Consider the following 23767-nt stretch of genomic DNA (forward strand, 5'->3'; position numbering starts at 1 on the left):
ATTCTATTTGTCTGTGTCCTTTATAAAGTTTCTATCTTTGCTACCTGGTATTACGTTTTATGATACACACGGTCTGACCCAACAAGGTCTCATTTATGTCATATCCAACACTCATAACAAATGAATTCAATACCACTGCAGTAGAGTAGTCCATCATTCTACTGCCACTACTGAAGAAGTCCTTTTATTTCATTTTTTTAAAAATGAACCTTAAATGCATATAAAAATTAGCTTATCTTTGGTAGAGTAGCCCCCCTCCCCCACACACACACTTCTGGATATCTGCATGTTAACACTCATTTTACCAGCAGACAGAGTGATTGTTTGTGACAGAAACAAAATGTGAAGGTTAAATAGTATCAAACTTTAATTCTCCCCTAGGGCTGCCAAGCCCCTGGTCCTGGCGGGAAATCCCCCAGGAGGTTCCCAACCTGCAGACCCACATTGGACCAGCGGGGGAAACCTCCCCCTACATCGCTGGCATGATGACATTACCCAGAAGTTATGTCATCAAAATGGCAGCGCCCATACAGGACCGCTCTAGGCATTACCGGGAAAACTATGTTTTTCCAGAAGCTCTAGCCATTTGGGAGGGAAAACTCTATAGTACAATAGATGATGTCACGTTCTCAGGGTGCAGGCAGGCAGGAGTCCAAAGCCAGTCAAAGTCCAGGAAGTCAAGCAAGAGTCAAGTCACCAATGCAGAATCACAAACCGAAATCAGAAGTTAATGTCCAAAAGCCAAAAGGTTAGGGTGCCAAGGAAATCAAGCAGGTCAAGGATCAGGAAAGAGCATGGATGCAAGCCAGAGAACAGACTTGTTGCTTCCACAAGATTACCAGGTCCTGGGTGGGAGCTATATGCAAGTCTCAATCAGCCTGCTCCCTGGGTGGAAGTGACTCTGCTAGAACTCAGGGCTGAGAGATCTGAAGCACCGCCGTGCCTCATGTCTTTGCTCTGAAAGTTCTTTCCGGAGCTTGCTTTGAAATCTTGAGATGGGAGGAGGAGAGCTTGGAGGAGATCGATCGTCAACAGCTGACACTTGTCAGGGCTCATGACAGATGACGTCACTTCCGGGTGACGTTATTGTGCTGTGTGCGAAAAAGTCCCCACTCTGGGAAACTGGGGACTTGGCAACCCTATTCCCACCTCCTAAACCAGATACCACTAAATTGCAGGCTTCATTATCTGCTTAGTTTATTAACCTGTAATAAGGTCTCCCCTAAGACTCATAGACAATACATGCAACAGATGGACCTATGTGGAACTTAGCAATGTATTCAAGCCGGAAGGGCAGAGCAGACTATTATAGCTTGCATATCACAAGCTATAATTTCCCACACAGAAGTAACACAAAGAAACACACAAACTGTATTTAAATATGGAGTCCTTTTTAATGTTTCCAGAAAAATTCAAGTAATAAATACATGTACATTCAAGTACAAACTGTTCTATAACCACTATTTTCACGCTTAGCTTTGGCTGAAGTATGCTTAAGTGAAGGCAAGAGGACAGCATGCAACTGGGATTCTTTATTGGCAATGTTAACTTTGAAAATGAATTGCTGAATAATGAAAACTTAAAACCACATACATAGTGCATTTTATTTCTTGCCATAACTCAGTGAACTAAGCAAATCAAGTTCTAAGCTGTTTTTCTTAAAACACTTGTAAAAATATTACTGGTGGTGCATATCCCATAAATGGGGGGAAAACTGCCAGCAGCACAGGAGTTTTAAAACATTATAAATATTAGGATTTCCACCCAAAGACTGACACTTCAGCCTCCGACCAATGCATCCTTATGAGAACACGTGATAGAAACATTTGAACCACTCTATCAGTATAGTTTAATTTAAAAATTCAGTGTAGGTTTTGGGGAATGCAGCCCTCTATCTGGATTTCAGCTGGCCAGCCACCATATCGGTTCATCTTATTGTCAGAATGGTTGATCTGTTTGAAAAATTCACATAAAGAGTAATTCAGTTTACAGTTTTACAGTAATCCAACTTGGGAGGTGCATCTTTGATTTGCAATGCAAAAGAAAGGATGGGTTGTGGAATACGCAGGTAGAAGAACATTTCAAAATAGAATGGTATAAAATTTCTAACTGTCTCACTAGCAAAGTTGTATGGGAAATATTTAATCATTTAAATTATTTCAAGGCTGCACATTACACAAAAATGTTCAAGGTGCTTACAGTCATTGTGAATTGTATTCTTTCCTGTTCAAGCTTGCAGTGGACTACATTTGTGATGCAGAAAAAATTGCTAAACTGCGTAGCCAAAATTTGGGTACTCTTTTAGGATTTCCTCCTTCCACTCCCTGGATTGTTAGCCAGCCTCACCTGTTTTGCTGGGATTCTATTTTAACTTCATCTCTTATTTATAAACAATATTTATATACTGCCTTTGAACAGAAAGTTCTCAAAGAGCTTCCCTAGGAATAAGGGCCAATAAGGAGGCCTAAGTTATAGCCTGAGAGACAGATTTAGAGAGGAAATTTTACTATGTGGCTGCGCAGGGAAAAGGCTTACATTCCATATTGTTGAGTATCAGGCTACAGTTAAAGATATCAGGGAGGGGGCAGTGGCAACCTTACTTTGAAAACAGTCTTATATAGTCACACATTGGAATCAAATATGAGACTGATGTCAAGTTGAAATTAAGAAGGCCCCCAAAATCTAACCTTTTCTTTTTCTAGGTTATCTGGCAGCTTGAAACCTTTTGCAGCTATGAAGGCCCAGCTTGACCGGAATCGTATATTTTGGATTTCTTTACTGCCGAGGTCTGCTATTGCCTTTTTTCCATTCTCCTTTAACCTGTATGGGAGAGATACAGGGATACTTTCAACTTTTTAACTTTCAACTTTTTAGTATTCAGTCTTCCAGAAAGCCAAAAGATTATAGAAGATAAAATATATTCTTACTGAAACAATGTTCTCTCAGTACATGTCAATAAAGAAACTGGGTTGGATCATACGGGCCTTCCACTGGTGGAAGTTTGCCTAATTCTTATTCTCATTGTAGTTCTCACAAACCACAATGTTTTCTCCTGCAAGGATCCCCCACCTAGGCCATTTCAGAAGTCACACAAAGATGCTGGGGATGGAGGAAAACCACTTATACTAGTGGAGCATTCATGGCCTCGAATATATTAAGAAACAAATTCTATTATGTTACCTGCCACCCATCACTTGTGTAACACCGTAGTCTAGAGAACTTAGCAAAGCAGAGTTTGCATACAAAAATAAGCAGAAACTGTTTAATTTAAACATAAAATCATAAACAATCTGTAGGCAATCTCTTATCAGGATCCCATGGTCCCAAACCCATTACTTATGCAAGGTGAGGGACACAATGATTTGAACAGTTTCAGGCAGAGGCCTATCACATCACTTAGTATCTGGTCCTTTTAAATGGAGATGCTGAGGCTTTGTCAAGCAGATATTCTACCACTGAGCCACAGCTCCTCCAGATTTCTGCACGAGATGCATCCATTGCAACACATCCTCTGCTATTCTCAAGAACCCCACAGCCCTCAGGAGCAGTTTTGTGAATATTGCAATGCACTCCAAAAACTGGGAAAGGAGAAATGGAAAGATCAATTCTGTAAGCACAGCTTCTGATTCTATGATCCAGCTCAACATCAGTGACTAAAGATATTTCTGCCTCCCCCCAAATGTGTGTGTGTTTGTGTACGTATACACTCACACACACACATCCCAAACATCCTACTTAGTAACTTCTTTTAAATGTGCAACATTGCCAAGATTAGTGACAGTACAACAGTTATACATTCATATAATTTAATAATCTTTAATTATATTTTATCTATTAATACTATCAGTCAGGGCTTTTTTGGTAGAAAAAGCCCAGCAGGAACTAATTTGCATATTAGGCCATACCCCCTGGTGCCAAGCCAGCCAGAACTGCGTTCCTGCTCAAAAAAAGGCCTGCTATCAGTAATTAGAAGGAAAAGTGGCCGTGGATTCCTAAATTCAGTCTTCATGGCTAGTTAGTGATTCATTGTCAGTTTGTGGACCACACTTTAACTATTACTTTTTGGTTTTGTAACTAAAATTGCTTGTTTGCTTTTCCCTTTTATTTTTCACATTCCTCTCACAATTAGGACGATTTAAAAACATTTAAAATGAGCAATTGCCCTTTTTTCTTCATGGAAACATAATAAAAGATTAAATCAGGAATGCTGTAGTCACTATGAGTGAAAAGGAACTAACTAATCAAGCCAAGAAACTGGCTGAAATTAGCAAAATATATAGGGACAGTTGCAGGGAGGAGTAGAAACTCTGCTATCCTGGACTTATTTTCCACATAAAGCTATGGTCAGATGTTTCTTGTGATGACAGGCATTGCAGAACTTTTACAGGGAATGCAGTGTTATATTAAGGGCTGCTCAGGATACAATTTTAATTGCAAACAAGGGAGGATTGTTAATTGAGCAGCAAAAAAGCATCCTAGAATGAGCCCTGACTTGGATAGCCCAGGCAAGCCCGATCTTGTCAGATATCAGAAGCTAAGCAGGGCTGACCCGGCAAGTACTTGGATGGGAGATCTCCAAGGAATACCAGGGCCAGGATACAGAAGCAGGCAACAGAGCCACCTCTCTGAACATCCAAGCCCCAGTAGGGGTTACCAGAAGTCAACCATGACTTCCAGGTGTGTGCATGCACACACACACTCACACACAAAAATAAACCCCCAAAAAAGCATCCTAGAATGAAAATAACTCAAATATCAAACTCCCTCAGAAGATTTCGCTATATATTGAAAGGGCAGCATTTCACAGTGTGGCAGAGTGCTGACTAAATTTCACAGTACCTTCACTGGCTTTATTAGAGTATTTCTAAAATCGGCAAAGCTAATGTCCAACCCTTAAACTTGCATTAGGAACAGAGGGACATGAGTGTAGTGTGTGTGCTTACTTGGTGCTTCCATCATCATGAGTCACCATCAGGAGCAGCGATCGTTGTGGAGCCTTTTTGATGAAATCTGTCATAGCTCCTGAAAATTCTGAGGGTAAAAGGGGGAAAAATATCTCTAAAAATACATCTTACAAAAGTGTACAGTAGTCTCTCCAAAATTCATTCCCAGTCCTTGGGTTTTTTTAATTTAGAAGAGCAAAGCTGAGGAATTTCTGACAAGGTGCCTCTTCTGCTGAAGATAAAAGGCTGGATCCAGTATACTATTTCTGTCTGCACTAGACCTCTTTCACAAGCAGAATCCTAAGAAAAAGCCTGCAATAGCCACTTATGCTATGTCAAATTTATTGTATCTCTACTACATTTTTACTTGTGCAAGATCTTTGTGCAACTAGATTTGGAGCACTATAATTTATAAGGATGACTGTGCTAGATGCTGCATAAGGTCTTATACAAGTGGAAATGTGCTAATGCCTTTACTTGAGTATCACTGGATCTAAGCCACAGAAAGCACTTGTGATGCAAATGTTCAAGGACTGGCTATGGACACTGCCCCAATAGGAAAGGCATTCCACAATTGTGTGATTCCAGGTTGATAGTCAACAACCCTGTGATAGTGAATATCTCCTTACCTCCTTCCCACATGTCAAAATATTTTGCATCGATACACTTTCCTGTGTCATCTACAAGGAAGAAAAGGAATTAAACATAGCAGCAAAGATTATAAAATAAACAGAAAAAAATAGTTTTACATTTAATTTAGAATCCAGAGGGCTGCAGTGTGCTTACACAGGTGTTAGAATTGCCATGGAAATACCTGAGGAGCCTGGGAAGGGCAAAGTTTGGAGGAGGGGGAGTGATTTCAGCAGGGTATAATGGCAGAGTCCATCCCCCAAAGCAGCTATTTGTTCAGAGGAACTGGTCTACGTAGCCTGTAGATCAGCTGTTAATATCACAAGGCTCCACCTGGAGTTTGGCAACCCTAGCAGGTCTTAATCTATGCCTCTTCTGAGGGCTTTCCTATAAATTTACAAGCATTTTCACAATAGGAAACACAACCATCTTTTCTGAGTTTCTGATTGACATAGCCTGTTTTCTTTCACTTTCATGAGGCTGGGCTCACAGTGAAATATGGCACATGCTAGTGAGCAAGGGCTCAACTACAGGATATAACAAAATGGATATTCCCCTTGCCATTTTCCCACTTTAATCTGCATCCTGTTGTGATCACCAGTCTCAATATCCCCAATTTCCCCCTGCCTGCTTTTTTTTATTTTAAAGAGTGTTTCTTACTGATATTTAGCTTAAGAAGGTCTTAATGTAAACACCAGATGTCACCACATGAGGGCACTCATATCATATATGACATGATAAAGATAGCTTTGAGTGACTTTTCCACATAAAAGTATAAGTATCCCAACTTTTTGTCCTAATGTTTAATCTTGATCCAAATGTTTACAATTCTAATCCATATTTGAAGTCTAAGACAGTCCTTTTCATCTTACTTTTTTTGTTTTAAAAAGTTAGCAGAAAGACAAAGTATTCTACAATACAGGTGAAATGGATGTTGCAGTGCTAGATATGAGGCAAATGCAATAGCTAGAGCTACTATATTGGTTGCCAGTCAGAAGTCCTAGACAGGCATTCTCTCCTGCAATGCTGAGCTGGCTAGTAGCAGTTGATGTGTTATTAAAAAGAGCCTTCCAGTTTCTGTGGTGTCCAAGTGCAAATTATGTATTATATAACTAAATAATAGTTCTCTATATACCTTAATAGCTCTCCATTGCATGTAGGTTTCCCAAGATCACACAAAAATGTCTGAAATATTATATCTGATATTATCATTTTTTTATTACATTTATGTTTTATCCTATGGTCAGAGAAACTTACAACCAACAGCAGTGAATAATTACACTTAAAACTGCTATAAGGCTGCATTTTGATGCCACAGCAAACCTCCATTTGTTTCCAGCAAGCACAAACATGGCTACCTGCTTCTGCTCCCTCCTTCCTCACCTCATATGTACGGCATGATTAAAAGTTTCCTAGTTCAAGTTTCAGTTTGCTCCCACATCTGAATGCTGCCTGGTCAAAGGGTTTCCTTTACACAGACAAGGATTCTAAACTATGTGTGGCAATAATGCAGGGGTGTCAAACGTGCAGTTCGGTGGCCAAATCAAACCCCCAAAGGCTCCTATCAGGCCCTTGAGCAAGTGGCTGTCAACTGCTTCCTTCTCCCTATATCTTGCTTCCTTCTGCATAACAGCTTGCTTTGCAAGGCTTGCTCAATTGCACAGGAGCTACAGAACAAAACTTCTATTTTCTCCATTGGCTGAGGCTCCTCTCTTGGGGAGGAAGGGGGAAGGAATAGCTTGCTTTGCCAGGCACAGCAGAGCTACTGAGCCAAGCCTCTCTTCCTTCTATTGACTGAGGCTCTTCCCCCCCCCCCCCCCAAAGTCCTTGGGGAAGGAAGAAAAGAGCCAGAGCTTCTTTTGTCAAGTTCCCTGGATCCCATGGGAGAAACACAAAGAAAGCACCTTTAAGACAAGTGAGCGCTAATGTTTTAAGCATGTTTTAAATTATATATATTTGTGTTTGTCTGTGTTCTTTATAAAATTTATATCTCTGCTACCTAATTTTAAATAGGTACACACATGACCCGGCCCGACATGGCTTGGCCCAACCAGACATGGCCCAGTCCAACAAGGTCTCTTTTATTCAGATCCAGCCCTCATAATGAATGAGTTCGACACCCCTGAAATAATGCACTTCCAATCCTCTTTCAAGGCACTTTTCAATTGGATTTTGCTGTGAGAAATGGCAAAATACACTTTCAAGCAGTTTCTGGATTGAAACTGCATTATTTAGCATGTTCAGCTGCACCCCAACAGACAGAACTTTATCATGATATCTAAATGAGGCCTAAAGCAACTATCTGTTGAGTAAAGTATATAAAATAGAATATAAAAAGCATACTAGTGAATCAGAACCTTTCTAACACACTGCAGTAGTAGTAGTAGTAGTAATAGGAACAACAACAACTTTGAATAGTCTTTCTACCAGAAAGTTCAGGTAAAAGGAAGATTTCTATTCAGGACTTCCTGGTTCGTGACCTGGTTTCTCATTGTTGTTCTTCTCTAGTTTAATATTCATCTCAACTGCTTATTATACAGAGTTCTGCATTTTTACTCACAATCCACAATGGCAATATTGATGCCTCTCCCTGCATTTTTCTTTTCTTCACTTATGAGCCTGCAATGACAATACAGAATATAATCACTGGGAAGTACCTCAGGAAGCCATTTGCTGCTGTTCTTAAATAGGGCATGGGTACCTTAACAGAAATGGCTTTCAAGAGCTCTAGGAAGCAGAATACAGAGAACAAAGATACTACAGCACCAAATGGAGGGAACAGAGTTGCACTTCTTCCCCAGCTTTTACATATAACAGATTAGACATTGAATCACACTGTCACAAGCTTTCAGCAAAGGCTGATCTGCCCACTGTGAAGTTAGAGAAGATTCCAATGAATATTGAGAAGAATTGGTCAGGGAAGGCCAATGCACATGCTCTCTTGATTACTTAAGCATAGTGAAGCAACTGGGTACAGTTTGTAGGATCAAGTAATTCCCCTACTCTATCTATTCCCATCTGGTGTGTAATCTTCTCATGCCCTTAATCAGAGACATGGAGGTGAAAATTTTGGGTACTTTATTATTCTGTGGAAATTTTCTATTCCTAAAGACTCACTGTTTTATCAAATTAATATCAATTGGCCACTGCCAATACAATATTAAGCAAAAATGGCTTCAAAACTGCAATTACTGTTTGCCAAGTGATTAGCCCTAATAATTGTGTGAAAAAATATTTGCATTTTGTTTAACTGTAAATAGGAGTAGAGATAAAACCACAAAACACACATAAAAATCCAAACAGAAAAAGAGGTTATGAATTTGTCTAACTAGGTTGACTGCATAGGTTAAATCAAAACCAAAATTAAATTTCTTATTTATACATCTTCTCTTCAAGTAGAAGAGATATTATAATCACCAATCTGATATGGAACTAATAAGTAATGCAAGTGATGTCATGGACAGTCATGCTTTCTCAGTCTAATTTACCTCAAAGGGCTGTTGTGAGAGAAGAACTGTATGTAATGCCCTCGCAGGAGGGGCATGAAAACAATGTGATAAGCCTGTGAACTTAGGCAGACGTTCTCTCACTCACTTGTGGCCATAAATTAATCTAATTCTGCTGGAGTTCTTCAGTCATTCACAGAACTTCAGCCCCAGGAATCCTTAAAGAGCAGGCTGAAAGGTAAAGGGAGACTAGATGCTGACACAGATTTGGTACTTACTGTTCATCTTCAAAGCAGATCTTTGCCATCTTCTCTTTGCCCCCACCACTGAGTAAGCGATAAGCATAACTCCCAGGTGGGCAAGGAGACCAATGATCACATTTCTGCCTTTTTGGTGGTGGAGCTGCATTGAATAGAAGGAACTTCAGAGTGCTTTCGTTGATAACATCACAATGTAATAAGGCACTAGACTGCCCTATTATACCAAAGCATAAATCTTGAATCTGTTGTTCTATGGACTTCAAACTGTGACTTATTCAGCAAAAAAAAGTTATGTTTAGGATATACTAGATAACACAGTGCCTTTTTAGTAAAGGATTAAGTAAGGTATCTAATTGCTGGTGATCTAACTCACATGACACATTTCTTAAACATAGGCTTTGGCCTGTTTGGGGAGGAAGTAATTACTCATATCAGTTTTGTATTAGAATATTCATTGATTTTTGAGGATGCTTATACACTTTTAAATTATTTGCCTATCTCTGGAGACTAAGGCTAACACTTTGTGCCGATAAAGTTGTGTTGCCTTTGCAGATTTAAAGAGCATAATCAATGATAATATCAGCCTTCCGTGCTGCAGTCATTGGCACCCTGAGAATGCCTGGCTTTGGAAGCAGAGTAGTTAGACGCTGGGGAAAGTCCAGTATTTATGGATGCCAGAGTTTCTACTCCGCATTTCTGTGAAGTCAGGCCGTTTGGGAAGTATGAACCTTCCTTTCCCTCTCTCTCTCTCTGATCAAGTAACAATGTTCATGTAAGCACATAATTGTCTCTGGTGTCGTCAATCACCATGACCAAGTAGTCATTCTGGATCAGGAGGGGGGTGGGGAGAGAGATCGTTTTTGTGTCAGAGTCTGTTTCTGTGTCAGAGTCTGAGATTGCCCCATAATTGACATAAGGGTAAATGCACTTAAGTCAATGGGACTACTGTCATGTAAATGTGCACCTCAACACATACACCCTGTATTCCATGGAAGAGAGGCAAAGGGAAGAAGGCTGAGAGGGGCCAGAGTACTTTGCAGAGAGATTGCGGAGCTGTCAAAAAGGAGCCAAAGCTTCAGATACGCACCTAAACGCATGGGTGAAAGAAAAAAAAAATGCCACAACAGTCTGAACAATCAACCATGGGGTGAGCATGCAGTGATCACAGCTTAAATGATGGTTAACAAAAATGAAGTCTCCATTCCCTTACTTTTGCTAAAAGACTATTTGCAACCCTGGAAAGATAAATGCCCACCTCCAGTAATTTAGTGGATTGAGGACTTTACAGCTTTACCAACATTTAAACACATTGGTCATGGACATATTTTTAGATACTTGGAAACTTTTTATGGAGGCTTATCAGTAGAGTTCCCACCATTGTTGTTATAAAAAGGTAAATAAAGTTCTGCTCCCTGTGCAAGCACCAGTTGTTTCTGACTCTGGGGTGACATCGTATCTTGACATTTTCACGGCAGACTTTTTAATGAGGTGGTTTGCCATTGCCTTCCCCAGTCATCTGCACTTTCCCCCCAGCAAGCTGGGTAGTCATTTTACTGACCTTGGAAGGATGGAAGGCTGAGTCAACCATGAGCTGGCTACCTGAACCCAGCTTCTGCTGGGACTGAACTCAAGTAGTGAGCAGAGAGTTTGGACTGCAGTACTTCAGCTTTACCACTCTGAGCCAAGGGGCTACTACTGTTGTTATAGTTTGTTATAATTATTTATTTCTATTTGGGGGGTCTGATTTACAGTAAAAAAAAAATTAAAGCATGATAGGTTCAAGTACCTTTGTTATTATGAGTCTTCTGAATGCCTCATGATGAAGGAGCTAATTTCCAATTACAAACAGACAAATTTAGCTTACTGTTTGCCCAGTGGTCCCACTACTAATATTTCTAGTTAAAACTATTCAACTTTCTTTCAGTAATGTTGCATACAAATTAATTTACTCAATTTGCTTCTGTACTTTTGTTTTGTCAATTGTCAATGTAGTCCTATCTGCATTGTCAACTTCATCTTTACAATGAAGAGCATGGATAAGCCCTGGCAACTGCCAATGATGTGCCTAACTTTCTTCCATTCATGCCAGTTTCTCTTTTCTTCTGCCCTCTCTACATATTTAGTAGGAAACAAGAGAACTAGGAGAAGGCAACAGCTGTGAATCACAGTTATTAAATAAAGTTTTACTTCTGTTGCAATTTTATCTGACCTTTTACACCATTCAGAATAGGTGTGTCCTTCTTGTTTTCCTAGTACACTGAAAGATATGACCATGATTTCTAGTTGACTGGCCCCTCCCAGACAATTTAAAAAGGAAAGGTGCCAGGCTGCAGCCACTTTTCAGAACTTAGGCATAGAACTGGATGTACTTATAGTAGGATTCTTGACCCTGGTCCAAGTAACAACGTAATTAAGTGGGAAGGTACCCAGTGAGCAGAATACTGTTTTGTTCCATACCCTGCATTCTCTGTTGGTTATTTGTAGCCTGAAGAACTCGGGTTGCCAAGTCCAAGTTAAGAAATATCTGGGGACTTTGGGGGTGGAGCCAAGAGACTTTGGGGGTGGAGCCAGGAGACATTAGGGGCGGAGCCAAGATCAAGACTGTGACAAGCATAATTGAACGCCAAAGGGAGTTCTGGCCATCACATTTAAAGGGACAGCACACCTTTTCAATGCCTTCCTTCCATAGGAAATAATGAAAGATAGGGGCACCTTCTTTTGGGGCTCACAGAATTGGACCCCCTGGTCCAATCTTTTTGAAACTTGGTGCCTCTATCTCAAAAAACAGCCCTTCCAGAGCCCCAGATACCCGCAGATCAATTCTCCATTATTTTCTATGAGAATAAATCTCCATAGGGAATAATACAGATCCCAGCAGACATTTCCCTCCCCCCCCCGCTTTCTGATGACCCTGAAGCGGGGGAAGGGCCTCCAAACCGGGGGATCCCCTGCTCCCACCTGGGGATTGGCAACCCTATGAAGAACAGAATACCTTACAGGAATTATCTGCCTCTTTTTAGCTCTGAATGAGATCTGGTGTAGCACAGTGGCTAACAGCATAAACTCGGAAGTTCTTGTTCAAAAAATTTCAGCTATGAACCTTTGTTAGCTTCATACCGACCTATGGGTTAGATCTTATGGATGCCCTGCCTTCATCACTACCTGACCTGCCCAGTTTTTTATCTGCAAGTGTCCCCTAAACCCTGGCAATGGCTTTTTAGAGTCACAGGAGGCTGGTTGGGAAAAGAGAAGAACATCTGCTTCCTCCTGCAGAATGTCCATAGGATCCAACCCAATAATTTGTACTAACCATAGTTTAGAACCCAAGTACATTTCAGTTTGGTCTGTTTTCATTCCTATCTGTTCACACGCTTCTATCTGTTCACTATCCATAAGCAGGATAGTTGAAATAATTATGAATTGTCAATGCAGAAATCATGTAGAAAATCATTTCAAACTATGGCTGCCCACAACTCAGACAATACAGAAATCAAAGTTATCTTGAGGAGAGAATTTTGCATCTCTCTGTCTTTTTCTAAATGGTTAATCAACAGTGTCATGCAGTTGCTTGGAAGATGCGGGCACTTTATGCCCTTATTTGCAATTACAGACAAAAAAAGAGAATTTCAACTGTAGTCTGTTTTGTATGGATATATATATACTGTAAGCCACTTTCAATATGTATTTTAAGTAGACGCTGGTATATAAACGTTCTAATAACAAACAAATAAATGACAAAAACACAGAAATCTTAGCAACCAAGCATATATCTGTAACTGTTTCAGAATCTTTATACAAATGACTGTAAGCCCACATTAAGTTAAAGATATTTAAGGCCCGCTGAGATGAAGTGATTTAAATGTGCTTAACACTGGATTGTGGATTCATTTACTATTAATATGTTGCAATGTATACTTCCTAAATCAAAACAAGTTTTTGCCATTTGTCAAATAACATGACTAGGAGCCTTACTGTGTATACACTGTTTACAGTGACCAGATGCATGCTGGGAGTTCTATGTTGAAACTTAATTCCCAGGCCTGTGGAGGATTCGGATTTGGATCAGAACCATAGTGCACACAAAAAAGGGGGCTTAACACTTCACCCCCAGGCTATTTTCCCAATTTAGAAGAACTTCGAGAAGCTATTATTGGCCTCATTGGGAAAACCTGCCTGTACTAATTTGTTTGTATAAGAATAAGTTCTTATCAAGAAGATCAATCAATCGAAAGCATCCTGTTTTATGCCAGGAGTTAACAAATTGTCATCTTGGCCTAAGGGGAACCATAATTGATTGAGAAAAGAAGTAAATAAAGACAAGTCTGTGACCAACTTATCTTTCTGTCTCTGCCAGATCATAAAGACAGCTTTCAAGAAGATATTATCAGCAATTTTCATTTAAGCTATAAGTTTAGGATTCCATAAAACATCCACTTTATGAAATGGCGTTAGGTATACCAATTCAACCAGCTCCCAATCAGCATCGCACTTGTTTTGAATAATAAAAATAGCTTGAGTGAGGATAATAGCTTCATGAACTGAACATAAGTTCTTCCTAGCCATAATATATTGTTTATGGATCCACCTCAAATCCTGTTATCCAGACAAGTGCTGGGACTTCCATCTTGATACTTAATTCTGGCACCTGCAGGCCCAATTTAGATTGAGATCACAGTGTACAGGAAGGGGTTTTAAATCATCTTCCCCACATCATTTTCCTAACCTGAAATGGCCCTGGGTCACAGCTATTTGCCTTAAACCCAACAGGTAAACTGGTGGAGTCAAGTGCCACTTCAGGTCATGAAAACTGCAATGGGGGGGGGGCCCTTCTCCCCAAGTGTCTTGATTCTGCTCTAAATCTGGCCCCAGCACACCTGAGAATTAAATTTCAAGACAGAAATCTGTGCTCAGCCTCGTGGTGTTGTGCCTGGCTCCCGCCTAAAAAACTTCGGCAACTGAGAGGCACGGGGAGGATCTTTGTCCCCTCTGTGCCTGCTGGGCTGCTGATTAGCAAGGACTGGACTTGGTCCCAGGATAGAAGAGGCTCCTGCATACAGACCGCACTTTAAGATTATCTCTGCTTACCACCAAGCACTTTCATTATCAGCACTTCCATCCCTGGCATTTCACTTCAGTTGTACTTTAGTGAATGCCCACCTAACTTAACTGTCTTTCTATTGCTAACTATGGGTTTTAAATTATGTTTTGGCTGCTAAATTAATTGAACCTATTGTATTAGTGGTTGATTAATTAGGGAGAGTAATTGGGGTGAGGAATTAATTGGGTTGGGATTGTTATTGAATTGATTAGCTATTGAGAAAGTTGATTGTGTTATTGGCGAATTAAGTTGGGGAGTGTAAATTAGTGGGTGGCGAATTACTGCTGATGCAGTCGAATTACTGCTGATGCAGTGCCATGGTCAGACCACTATGTGCGTCAGGGTGTTCATATATTTCAGAAAACATGCAGCTTGGCCATGAGGGAGGCAGTTATCTTTCCAGGGAGAGGGGACTACTTTCCCAAACAATTACACCATTCATTCTTTGGACAGCACAGGAGAAACGGTCATTATTTCATAAGTGCACAAATTAAATGGCAGACAATGTGCCCTAGAATTACCAAATATGTCCAGCAGAATATAGTCACATACCCCTAAGTATTGGTTTTTCTCCAACTTTCTGAATGTTGTCAATAGTTGCTGCCAGTGAGTCTTCTGGTACAATATACGCAAATAAGGATCCTAAGTACCAAGCACAGATAGATGCAAAAACAAATCCTGCTAACTTCATAAAATCTGAAACATAAGGCCATGAGGCAGATGAGAAAATATGCACAGGGATAATGTCAAAATTTTTATTTCTTGATCATCATTCCATAAATTTATAACAATTATTTAATTCAGTTGATTGTGTTCATTGCATTGGTTCCAAAAATATAAGACAAGAAAAGATATATATAAAACAGTCTGTAGGCTTTGGACCCACTTGACCCTGTGTTTGTTTATTAAGAACTAAACCCTACAGACTTCAGTAGAACTTAGCAAAATAGGCAAGAATGCCTAAGTTTTCAGGTGTAGATGTTTTGTTTTATAAAAGAAAAACTGGTCACATTTTTAGGCTAGTGTTTACCAAGCAATGTCTGCTGCTTTTCAGGCCAAAGAAGCAGAACTCTCAATCAGCTTACAAAGACAACATTGTAGTAGTATGAAGTTACTAAGAGTCCTTCCAGGCATAAAGCTGTAAATTAATATCTGTTCCCACGGGATATGTAATAACCAAGATGAATGCGTGTCTGTTTTTTGAAAATCATTCTGGTACCAAAGAACCCTAGCAAGGAAGGGAACAGCAAAGGCAGATTGTTGTCATACTGTGTAAGCAGAACAATGAGTAAGTTTTCCAAAATACATGTCACCCTGTTGGAATTGTAGGTGCAAGGGAGGTGGAGGCAAAGAAGCTTCTGAGCCAAACAACACCATGTCAGTAAATTTCTTTCTCATGGGGTCACACAGCAGGAGACTAGGAAGAGCCTTCTATTGGCTGCCACCACTCTAGTAAGGGTCTGTCTGGGAGGGCCCAGAGCACCCACCCAACCCCTATATCTTCCTTATTAGCAAGTACCTTTTAACCATGACTGAAAAAATATTGAGAACCCAGGCAGTTTAACAATAACAACAGGTTTATTATCGGTGCTAAAAAACAATAAGTGGTTTCTAAAAACCTTTTAGTGCAACAATGAATATAGAAAAAATGGTAAATGTTGCTGCAAAGAAATAAAAACCCTATCATGACTAACTAGTGAGTCTAATTTCAAACAGACTCATTCACCCTCCTTGGATGATGGATCTCTCTATGGCCACAACTTGCCTCCAGCTCAGCCACTCAGTCTGTAGCTTGACCTATTCATGCTTTCCTCCTAGGTCCCACCCCTCTGGGCAAGTTTTCCCTCCAAAACTTCTTTCACTCAATCAGAGAGACAGAAGGGATCCTGGAAGATGTATGCCTGTAGCTTCTCCTATGCAGGCTTCTCTGGAGCCTGTAGGCTGCACTAGGCCTAGGATTATGACATGGGGCAAGAACAAGCTTTTTTCAAGATCTCAATACAAAGTGGGGGGTGGGGAGAGTGGGAGGAGAAACCTACTGCTCTTGGCAGTGCCGGATTAAACTCTGTGGATGCCTGTAGGCAGTCAAAAACTTGGGGGTCCCCTCGCAAATTATCTTAGAGTCTGAGTGCCTGCTCCACCACCCACAGCCCCTGCTGCAGCCTGCAGACACCTTCTTAAAAGTCCTTTTTACTAAGCTGTGGGGAAGAGGCAGAGAGAGGCAAACCTGGTGACAATGCCAGCAGCAGCTACACCAGGTGAGCTGGGCAAAGAGCAGCTCAGTTGCTGGTTGCACATGTAGGCTGGGAGGGCTGCAAGCAGGGGGAAACCAGGGGGGAAGCCAGCCCAGGGCCCCTAAAAATGTGGGGGCCCATAGGCCGGTGTCTACTTTGCCTAATTGTTAATCCGGCTCTGGCTCTTGGAAAAGGAATCCTTGTGAAGGCTGGCAAAGTAGATCTGCAGATGCCCTCTTGTTGTGTATGAGGAGATGTGTCCAATGACAGTGAAGTGCAGATACCCAGCCTATTCCCCCCTCCCCACATATCTTAATTCAGTCCTATGGTGTGTAGCCAGATCAGATTATTGTTCATGACACTAGCTGATTTATAGAGGTGAAAAGGCCTTAAATTTAGGGGAAGGGAGTGTTTCCAAGGACTTTTTCAGGTTTTCCAGTGGGACATTTTGGGGAGCTCAAAAAAATTCTTACAAAATACTTTTGATATGAGTGAATACACACACACACACGAGACAAACAGTACAACTGCATATGCTAAATTAGGAACTATGCTATTAAAGCATAGCAACAAGTCTGGTTTGAGCAGAAGAGCTGTTTATGGAGCAAACTCGGCTTCTTTAGGCTTTTTCCATTTTTTCTTCTCATAGGAATCGTCTGTGATTGCGCTTTCAGTATTTCGCTTTTAAGAAACTCCCACTCCTCCTGAACCCTTTTCTTCCTAAGTATTTCTGACCATGGAATTTTACCCAGCATAGTTCTAAGTTTATCGAAGTTTGGCTTTCTGAAGTCCAACCTATAAGTCTGACTACGTATAGCTTTTTCCTTCCCTAAGAGTGTAAATTCCAAAATCACATGGTCACTACTGCCCAGGGTGCCCACTATTTCCACTTCTTCAATCAATTCTTCCTTGTTGGTGAGAATCAAATCCAAGATAGCAGATCCCCTTGTTTCCATCTTCACTTTCTGGAAAAGGAAGTTGTCATAAGACAAGTCAGGAATCTATTTGACTTTTCATTTTTAGCAGAATTGGACTTCCAACAGATATCCGGGTAATTGAAATCTCCCATGATCACTGTATCCCTTCTCTTGAAGAACTTTGCAATCTGTTGTAGGAGTATTTTATCCAAGTCCTCTGCCTGGCTTGGTGGTCTATAGCAGACCCCCACAATAATATAACTGTTTTTTCTTACTCCTTTTATTTTTACCCAGAGACTCTCAACTGAGCTGCCATGCTCAGATTCACATATTTCCTCACAAGTATACACCTCCTTCACATATGCTGCTATGTCTCTGCCCTTTTTCATCTGCCTGTCCCTTTTAAATAAGTTGTACCCCTGAATCCTAAAATTCCAGTTGTGAGTGTCATCCCACCAAGTTTCACTAAGGTCTATTATGTCATAGTCTCCTTCCTGTATTAGGACTTCTAGTTCCTCCTGTTTGTTTCCCATACTCTGTGCATTAGTGTAGAGACATCGGAATCCATGTTTTATGCATCCCGAAGGTTTAGTTTCCGTACAAACCTGAAAGTTCACGTTATCTAGCATATGCGTCACTCTCTGCAAATCTTTAATGTTCTTATCCCCAGTTTCTGGCATCATACGAGGGTTTGAATTCTTGTCTCGCTCCCCCATACAATTTAGTTTAAAGCCCTCCTTATTAGGTTATCAAGACTGTTACCAGACATTCTTTTTCCTACCGCCGTAAGGTACAAACCATTTCCTGATAGAAGACCACCATCTTGAAAGCATAAGCCATGGTCCAGAAATCCAAATCTTTCCTGATGACACCATCTTTCTCATTGAGACTCACAACAGATTACAGAGTTACCCAAGAAAATGCAATAAAGACAGCAGACATAGTGCTTGCCATGAATGATACAGCAAAACTGGACTGCACAAAGAAATAGAAACAATGTGATGTGATTTATACTGTGGCTGGGTTTTAATTAACTTTTAAGGGCTGCTCCCCTAGAAAGACAACATTAAGAATTTTTTTTTAATGAAGCATTAAAATGTTGCAGGAGAGGATGGGATAAAATCAAATAAATAAATAAAAATCAATAGTCTAATATTGAATTTAATGTGGAACTATTAGGGCTATTAACTATGGGTTGGGGAATTCCCAGAGATTTGGGTGGTGCAGCCTGGGGAGACCAAGGTTTATTGAGATGAGAGATCTCAGCAGGGTATAATGCCAGACAGTCCATCCTCCAAAGCAGCTATTTTCTCCAGATAGGGTTGCCAAGTCAAATTCAAGAAATATCTGGGGACTTTGGGGGTAGAGCCAGGAGACATTAGGGGTGGAGCCAAGTTCAAGGCTATGACAAGCATAATTGAACTCCAAAGGGAGTTCTGGCCATCACATTTAAAGGGATGGCACACCTTTTCAATTCCTTCCTTCCATAGGAAATCATGAAGGATAGAGGCACCTTCTTTTGGGGCTCATAGAATTGGATCCCCTGGTCCAATCCTTTTGAAACTTGGGGGGTATTTTGGGGAGAGGCACTAGATGCTATACTGAAAATTTGGTGCCTCTACCCCAAAAAACAGCTCCCCCAGACCCCAGATACCCACGGATCAATTCTCCATGATTTTCTATGGGAATAAATCTCTATCCGGAATAACAGAGTTCCCAGCAGATATTTCCCTCCCCTCCCCCCGCTTTCTGATGACCCTGAAGGGGAGAGAGGGCCTCCAAACCGGGGGATCCCCTGCCCCCATCTGGGGATTGGCAACCCTATCTCCAGAGGAAATTATCTCCGTTGTCTAGAGGTCAGTTGAAGTTCCCTCATCTCTCTAAACCCTGCCCTCCCCAGTTGTAATTTCCTTATGTCCCCAAACTCCAAGAAACATTAATTAGAGATATACATATTACCTCAGAATTTACATGTCAGCTATTCTCCAGCTGATAAAGACCTGCCCTCATTTTCATTCTCTCTCTCTCTCTCTCACACACACACATGCACAAATTCCTTGCTTGCAAACAAAAGTGCTAGAGTCCTGGGAAGGCAGTACTAGGTGATGGATCATCAGCTTCCCTCTGAGCATCACTGGATTCCCAAAGCAGGGCTTCACATGGAAATGTTCACATCCAAAAGCTACTACCACCTGCATAAAGGTTTGCACTAGAAGAGAGATTCTGCATAAGCCTGAGCAGCCACAGACAGCAGAAGACTTTCTGATGTTGGTGCATGGAGATTTGATAGTGAAGATAGGGTTGGGGTGGGGGCTGTGTGTGAGAGGAACTGAAACACAGCAATCATTCCTGTCTCTCCAGTGGATTTTGTGAGCCTTTTATGGCTGACCTCAATGGAGAATTTGAAACAGACACAGCTTTTCCCATAATTCTGCATCAGTACAAAAGGAGCTCTGCCCAAACCCTCATTTTGGGGCTGATATTAAAGTGAGGAAGAGGCGGCCAAACACATTAGCATGGGCAAAATATTTCCCCAACAATGACTTCTCCAAGGCCTCAAATGTCCTTCAAACAGTCTTCCTGGTTTCAATTACAAAATAACTAATGTATAGCAAAGTACTAACTTCTCTTTGCTTATAAAGATCTTTCTAATCTTGTTTCTATAGGAACACAGTACAAGCTGACTTAGAACTTGGACTTTGAACTCTTACAATGACTGAAGGACTCTCATCAACCAATCATCAGTAATACTAGAGTTTAATAGCCAGTCTACAGCCCTGACAACTGGAAGTTATAGGCTGTTAGTAAAAGAAATTCTGAAAATTACAATGTCAGTACAGTCCAAAATCACCTTGTAGACCCTGTTCTGTGAGTTGGCATTGAGCTGCTAAGAATGAAATATCATTCTTCAGTAGTTCAGCTTCATGTTGTAGTGTATGAAAGCCAGGTGATGTAGTGGTTAGAGTGATGGCTTAGGATCTGGGAAACACAGGTTTTAATCCCCACTCTGACATGGAAGCTTGCTAGATGTCAGGGCCTTGCGGGACCTTGCCCAGTTCCGCAAGGCCTGCAAAACAACATTATTTCGACTGGCCTTCAGCCAAACTACATAGATGCCCAACACACTGAATGTACTGTATTATTTTAGCACCAAAAATTATTTTAAAATTGTATTAATACTTTTAAACTATTTTAAATTGTTTTAACTGCTTAATTGATAATTGATTGTTGTAATTGCTTGCTTACTGTTTTATTGTTTGACGTTAAAATGTTGTTAGCCACCCAGAGCCTGCCTTGGCGGGGAGGGCTGGATATAAGTACGATAGATAGATAGATAGATAGATAGATAGATAGATAGATAGATAGATAGATAGATAGATAGATAGATAGATAGATAGATAGATAAGATAGGTGGCCTCGGGTCAGTTATATACTAACTACTTCATAGGGTTGTTGTGAGGATGAAATAAAGGAGGGCAGAATAATGTAAGCTTCTTTGGGTCCCTCCCCACTGTGGAGAAAAAAGAATAAAAACTAAGGGATTTTTTTAAAAAATGCATGCAGACTATATTAGAGCATCCAATACTCAAGGCAGAATTCACAGAAAGGTCTGCAGAGAACATACAGAGAGATGGAAAACACAAGGTACACAAAAGGGGAAAAAAAGAAAAAAAGCAGGAACAAGAGAAATCACATAATAATTGCTAGAAGGATCCCTTTAACTGTAAGGGGCATAACTTCTCCCAACATTTGTACAGATTACTGTGGGACAATTAAAAGTTTAAGGAATTTTCATGATTACTTTTTCTAATTGATGAGAAAACCCCCTTACAGAAGGCTAGATTGGGCAGAATTGTACATGTGTGTATCACAGGGGAGAATAGATTTAACTAGCACAAACTATTCATTACATAGGCTTATGCACTCAACAACAGCTGACCACACACTATTCAGCCTGCAAAGACAATTCATCATATTCAGCTCCTAGATAGATTCAGGTGGGTAGCAATGTTGGTCTGAACCAACAGAACAAAGTTCAAGTCCGGTGGCATTTTTAAGACTAACAAAGCTTTATTCTTTGTATAAGCTTTTGTGTGTGCACACACTTTGTCTGATACAATGAAACAGAAGTTACCAGTCGAAGGTGGAGGGTAAGCAGTAAATTAGCATATAAATAAATTAGCATACAACATTGTATCAGCTTCACTGCTCACCCCCCCCTACCTACCTATCTGTCTGTGTAACTTCCATTTCATTGTATCTAAAGAAGTATGCATGCACATGAAAGCTTATACCTTGAATAAAATTTCATTGATCTTAAAGGCACCACTGGACTTGAACTTTGTTCAGCTCCACCTAGAGTTGGGGAACAGTTTTGATTCACCCCTCAATGGATTTTTAAAAACCATTTATACTAAAAACGTGTTCACATTTGATCCCAGAAACAACAAGGCATCCAAGATTCAAGTAGCCAAGTGTTTGAATAGAGAACAGCCCTTTCTCTACTAGTCAGTGCAATCTGAGATCTTTTGGAACCAAGTAATGCTCAGTCCAACATCATGGAGTCTGTGTAACCTCTCTATTCCGTTTTAAACTACTACTGTCTGCAAAATTCCATCCATGCTCAACAACACTTAGTCTCCCACTTACTCCAATAATTTTTTTTACATTCTCCCAGATAATGAATCCAAAAGCAGAGTCACTTATTTATGACTTATTTAGAATAATAATGTTACCGATTTGCCCCTTTGGCAAAAAAAGAAATGAGACCTAATTTCAAGCACTTCCTCTTAAGGGCTGACTCCAATTTTCAAAGGGCTTACTAGAAATCTGAGAAGTGCTGCTTCATACAAAGTTTGAGTCCAGTGGCAACTTTTTTAAGACCAACAAAAGCTTATTCAAGGCATGAGCTTTCGTGTGCACACACACATTCAAATACATAGGAAAAGGAAGTTAACATTTCATATATATATATATATATATATATATATATATATATATATATATATATATATATATATATATATATATATATATATATATATATATATATATATATATATATATATATATATATATATATATCTCAAAACCCCAGACCAACACGGCTGCCGCACCTTGATCTAGCTGCTTCATACAGTTTGTTTGCTGAGGAACCCGTTTGAGAGCGCCTGTTCAAGCGCCGTCGGAACGGAAGCACCAGGCTAGGTGGGAAAGCGCTAATAGACCTGGAAACCCTCGCACGGACAGCCCTGTACCCTTCTCTGGTGTGGGCATAAAGGCCGCTGACCTTCGGGACTTCACTTCCGCATTCAGGGCAAGAGGGCCGACCGGATCCCTGGTGCCACTCGACGAAGACTTTCCCGGGGTCTGCCCCACTGCAGAGATTCCAGCAGGACTCTGAGCCGACGGGCTGCCGAAGGCTCCTTTCAGGCCCACCCCCCCCACCCCCACCCCGCTTGGCCACCGGCTCCTCCGAGAGAAAAGCGCTCTGCCCCCTCCCTCCACTCCCCATGCCTCACGGGCTGCCTGCCACTGGCCGGCACGGCAAGAAAAGCCCTCGGGACGTGCTCAGAGGCACGCGCGGTTCCCTTCAGCTTGCCCTCGGGTCCCCGGCAGTAAGAGGCGCGTTTCGCGACTGCCGGCCGCGCAGACAGGAAGGGAAGGCAGCCGAGCCGCCCCTACTCACTATTGCAGCCCAGCCGCATCTTCGCTCGGCCCTCTCGGGAGCCCCCCTCCCGCTACTGGCAGCAGCGCTTTCGCTTTCCGCGGAGCAACTCCGGGGCAGCCGCGCTCGGGGCGAGGAGGGGGCAGCAGCCGGCTGGGCGGGGATTGGCCAGCAGGCGCTGGTCGAGCTGGAAGGGAGCGGGCTGGGTTGGGCAGCCAGGGGCGGAGCGGGGAGGAGAGCTCGCGGTTCCAGAGCCAAGGTGTGTTTCTAAGAAAGGCGTTTACGACAAGCAGCGCAACCGGACAGGGAGCTTTGCACTGCCTTTCTTTTCCGGCAGTTGCCGCCTGCTGCAAGCCCTTTCAAAACCACGTGCAGGTGGGTCCAGCAGCGGATGGAGTGCCTTCTAGCAAAGACCTCAGCCGACTCCTGCAGGGCCATCCCAAGCACAGCGACACCCTTCTCAGCCCATTGACATCACCGCGCCCAGAAGGGTGTAACTCTGCCTCGAATGTGCCTCAGCCCCGTCTCGTCAGCGCTACTCTTTTTTCCTCGGAAGATTTAGCCAGGTCGG

At 41.4% G+C, this 23767-nt stretch overlaps 1 protein-coding gene across 1 annotated transcript; it reads right to left on the reverse strand.

Annotated features, from left to right (window-relative positions):
* Positions 1-1374: 1374 nt before the first annotated feature.
* FAM3B (FAM3 metabolism regulating signaling molecule B) lies at positions 1375-23557 on the reverse strand. The gene is made up of 8 exons (XM_060234238.1): positions 23218-23557; positions 14930-15073; positions 9298-9421; positions 8134-8192; positions 5573-5623; positions 4944-5031; positions 2688-2820; positions 1375-1952 (listed from the first exon to the last, which is right to left on the reverse strand). The coding sequence occupies exons 1-8, from the start codon at positions 23234-23236 to the stop codon at positions 1863-1865; spliced, it is 708 nt and encodes a 235-aa protein (XP_060090221.1). The 5' UTR covers positions 23237-23557; the 3' UTR covers positions 1375-1862.
* Positions 23558-23767: the final 210 nt, after the last annotated feature.

This window comes from Heteronotia binoei, chromosome 3, assembly GCF_032191835.1.
Source record: "Heteronotia binoei isolate CCM8104 ecotype False Entrance Well chromosome 3, APGP_CSIRO_Hbin_v1, whole genome shotgun sequence".
Classification (NCBI taxonomy): Eukaryota; Metazoa; Chordata; class Lepidosauria; order Squamata; family Gekkonidae; genus Heteronotia; species Heteronotia binoei.

Bases quoted from the DNA above. Each gene is read 5' to 3' on its own strand.
- FAM3B (XM_060234238.1), bottom strand. The intron at 5,624-8,133 runs GTGAGTAAAAAT...TCTTCCTTGTAG, and splicing joins CAATATTGCCATTGTGGATT to ATGACACAGGAAAGTGTATC. The intron at 1,953-2,687 runs GTTAGATTTTGG...TTTTTCAAACAG, and splicing joins ATAACCTAGAAAAAGAAAAG to ATCAACCATTCTGACAATAA.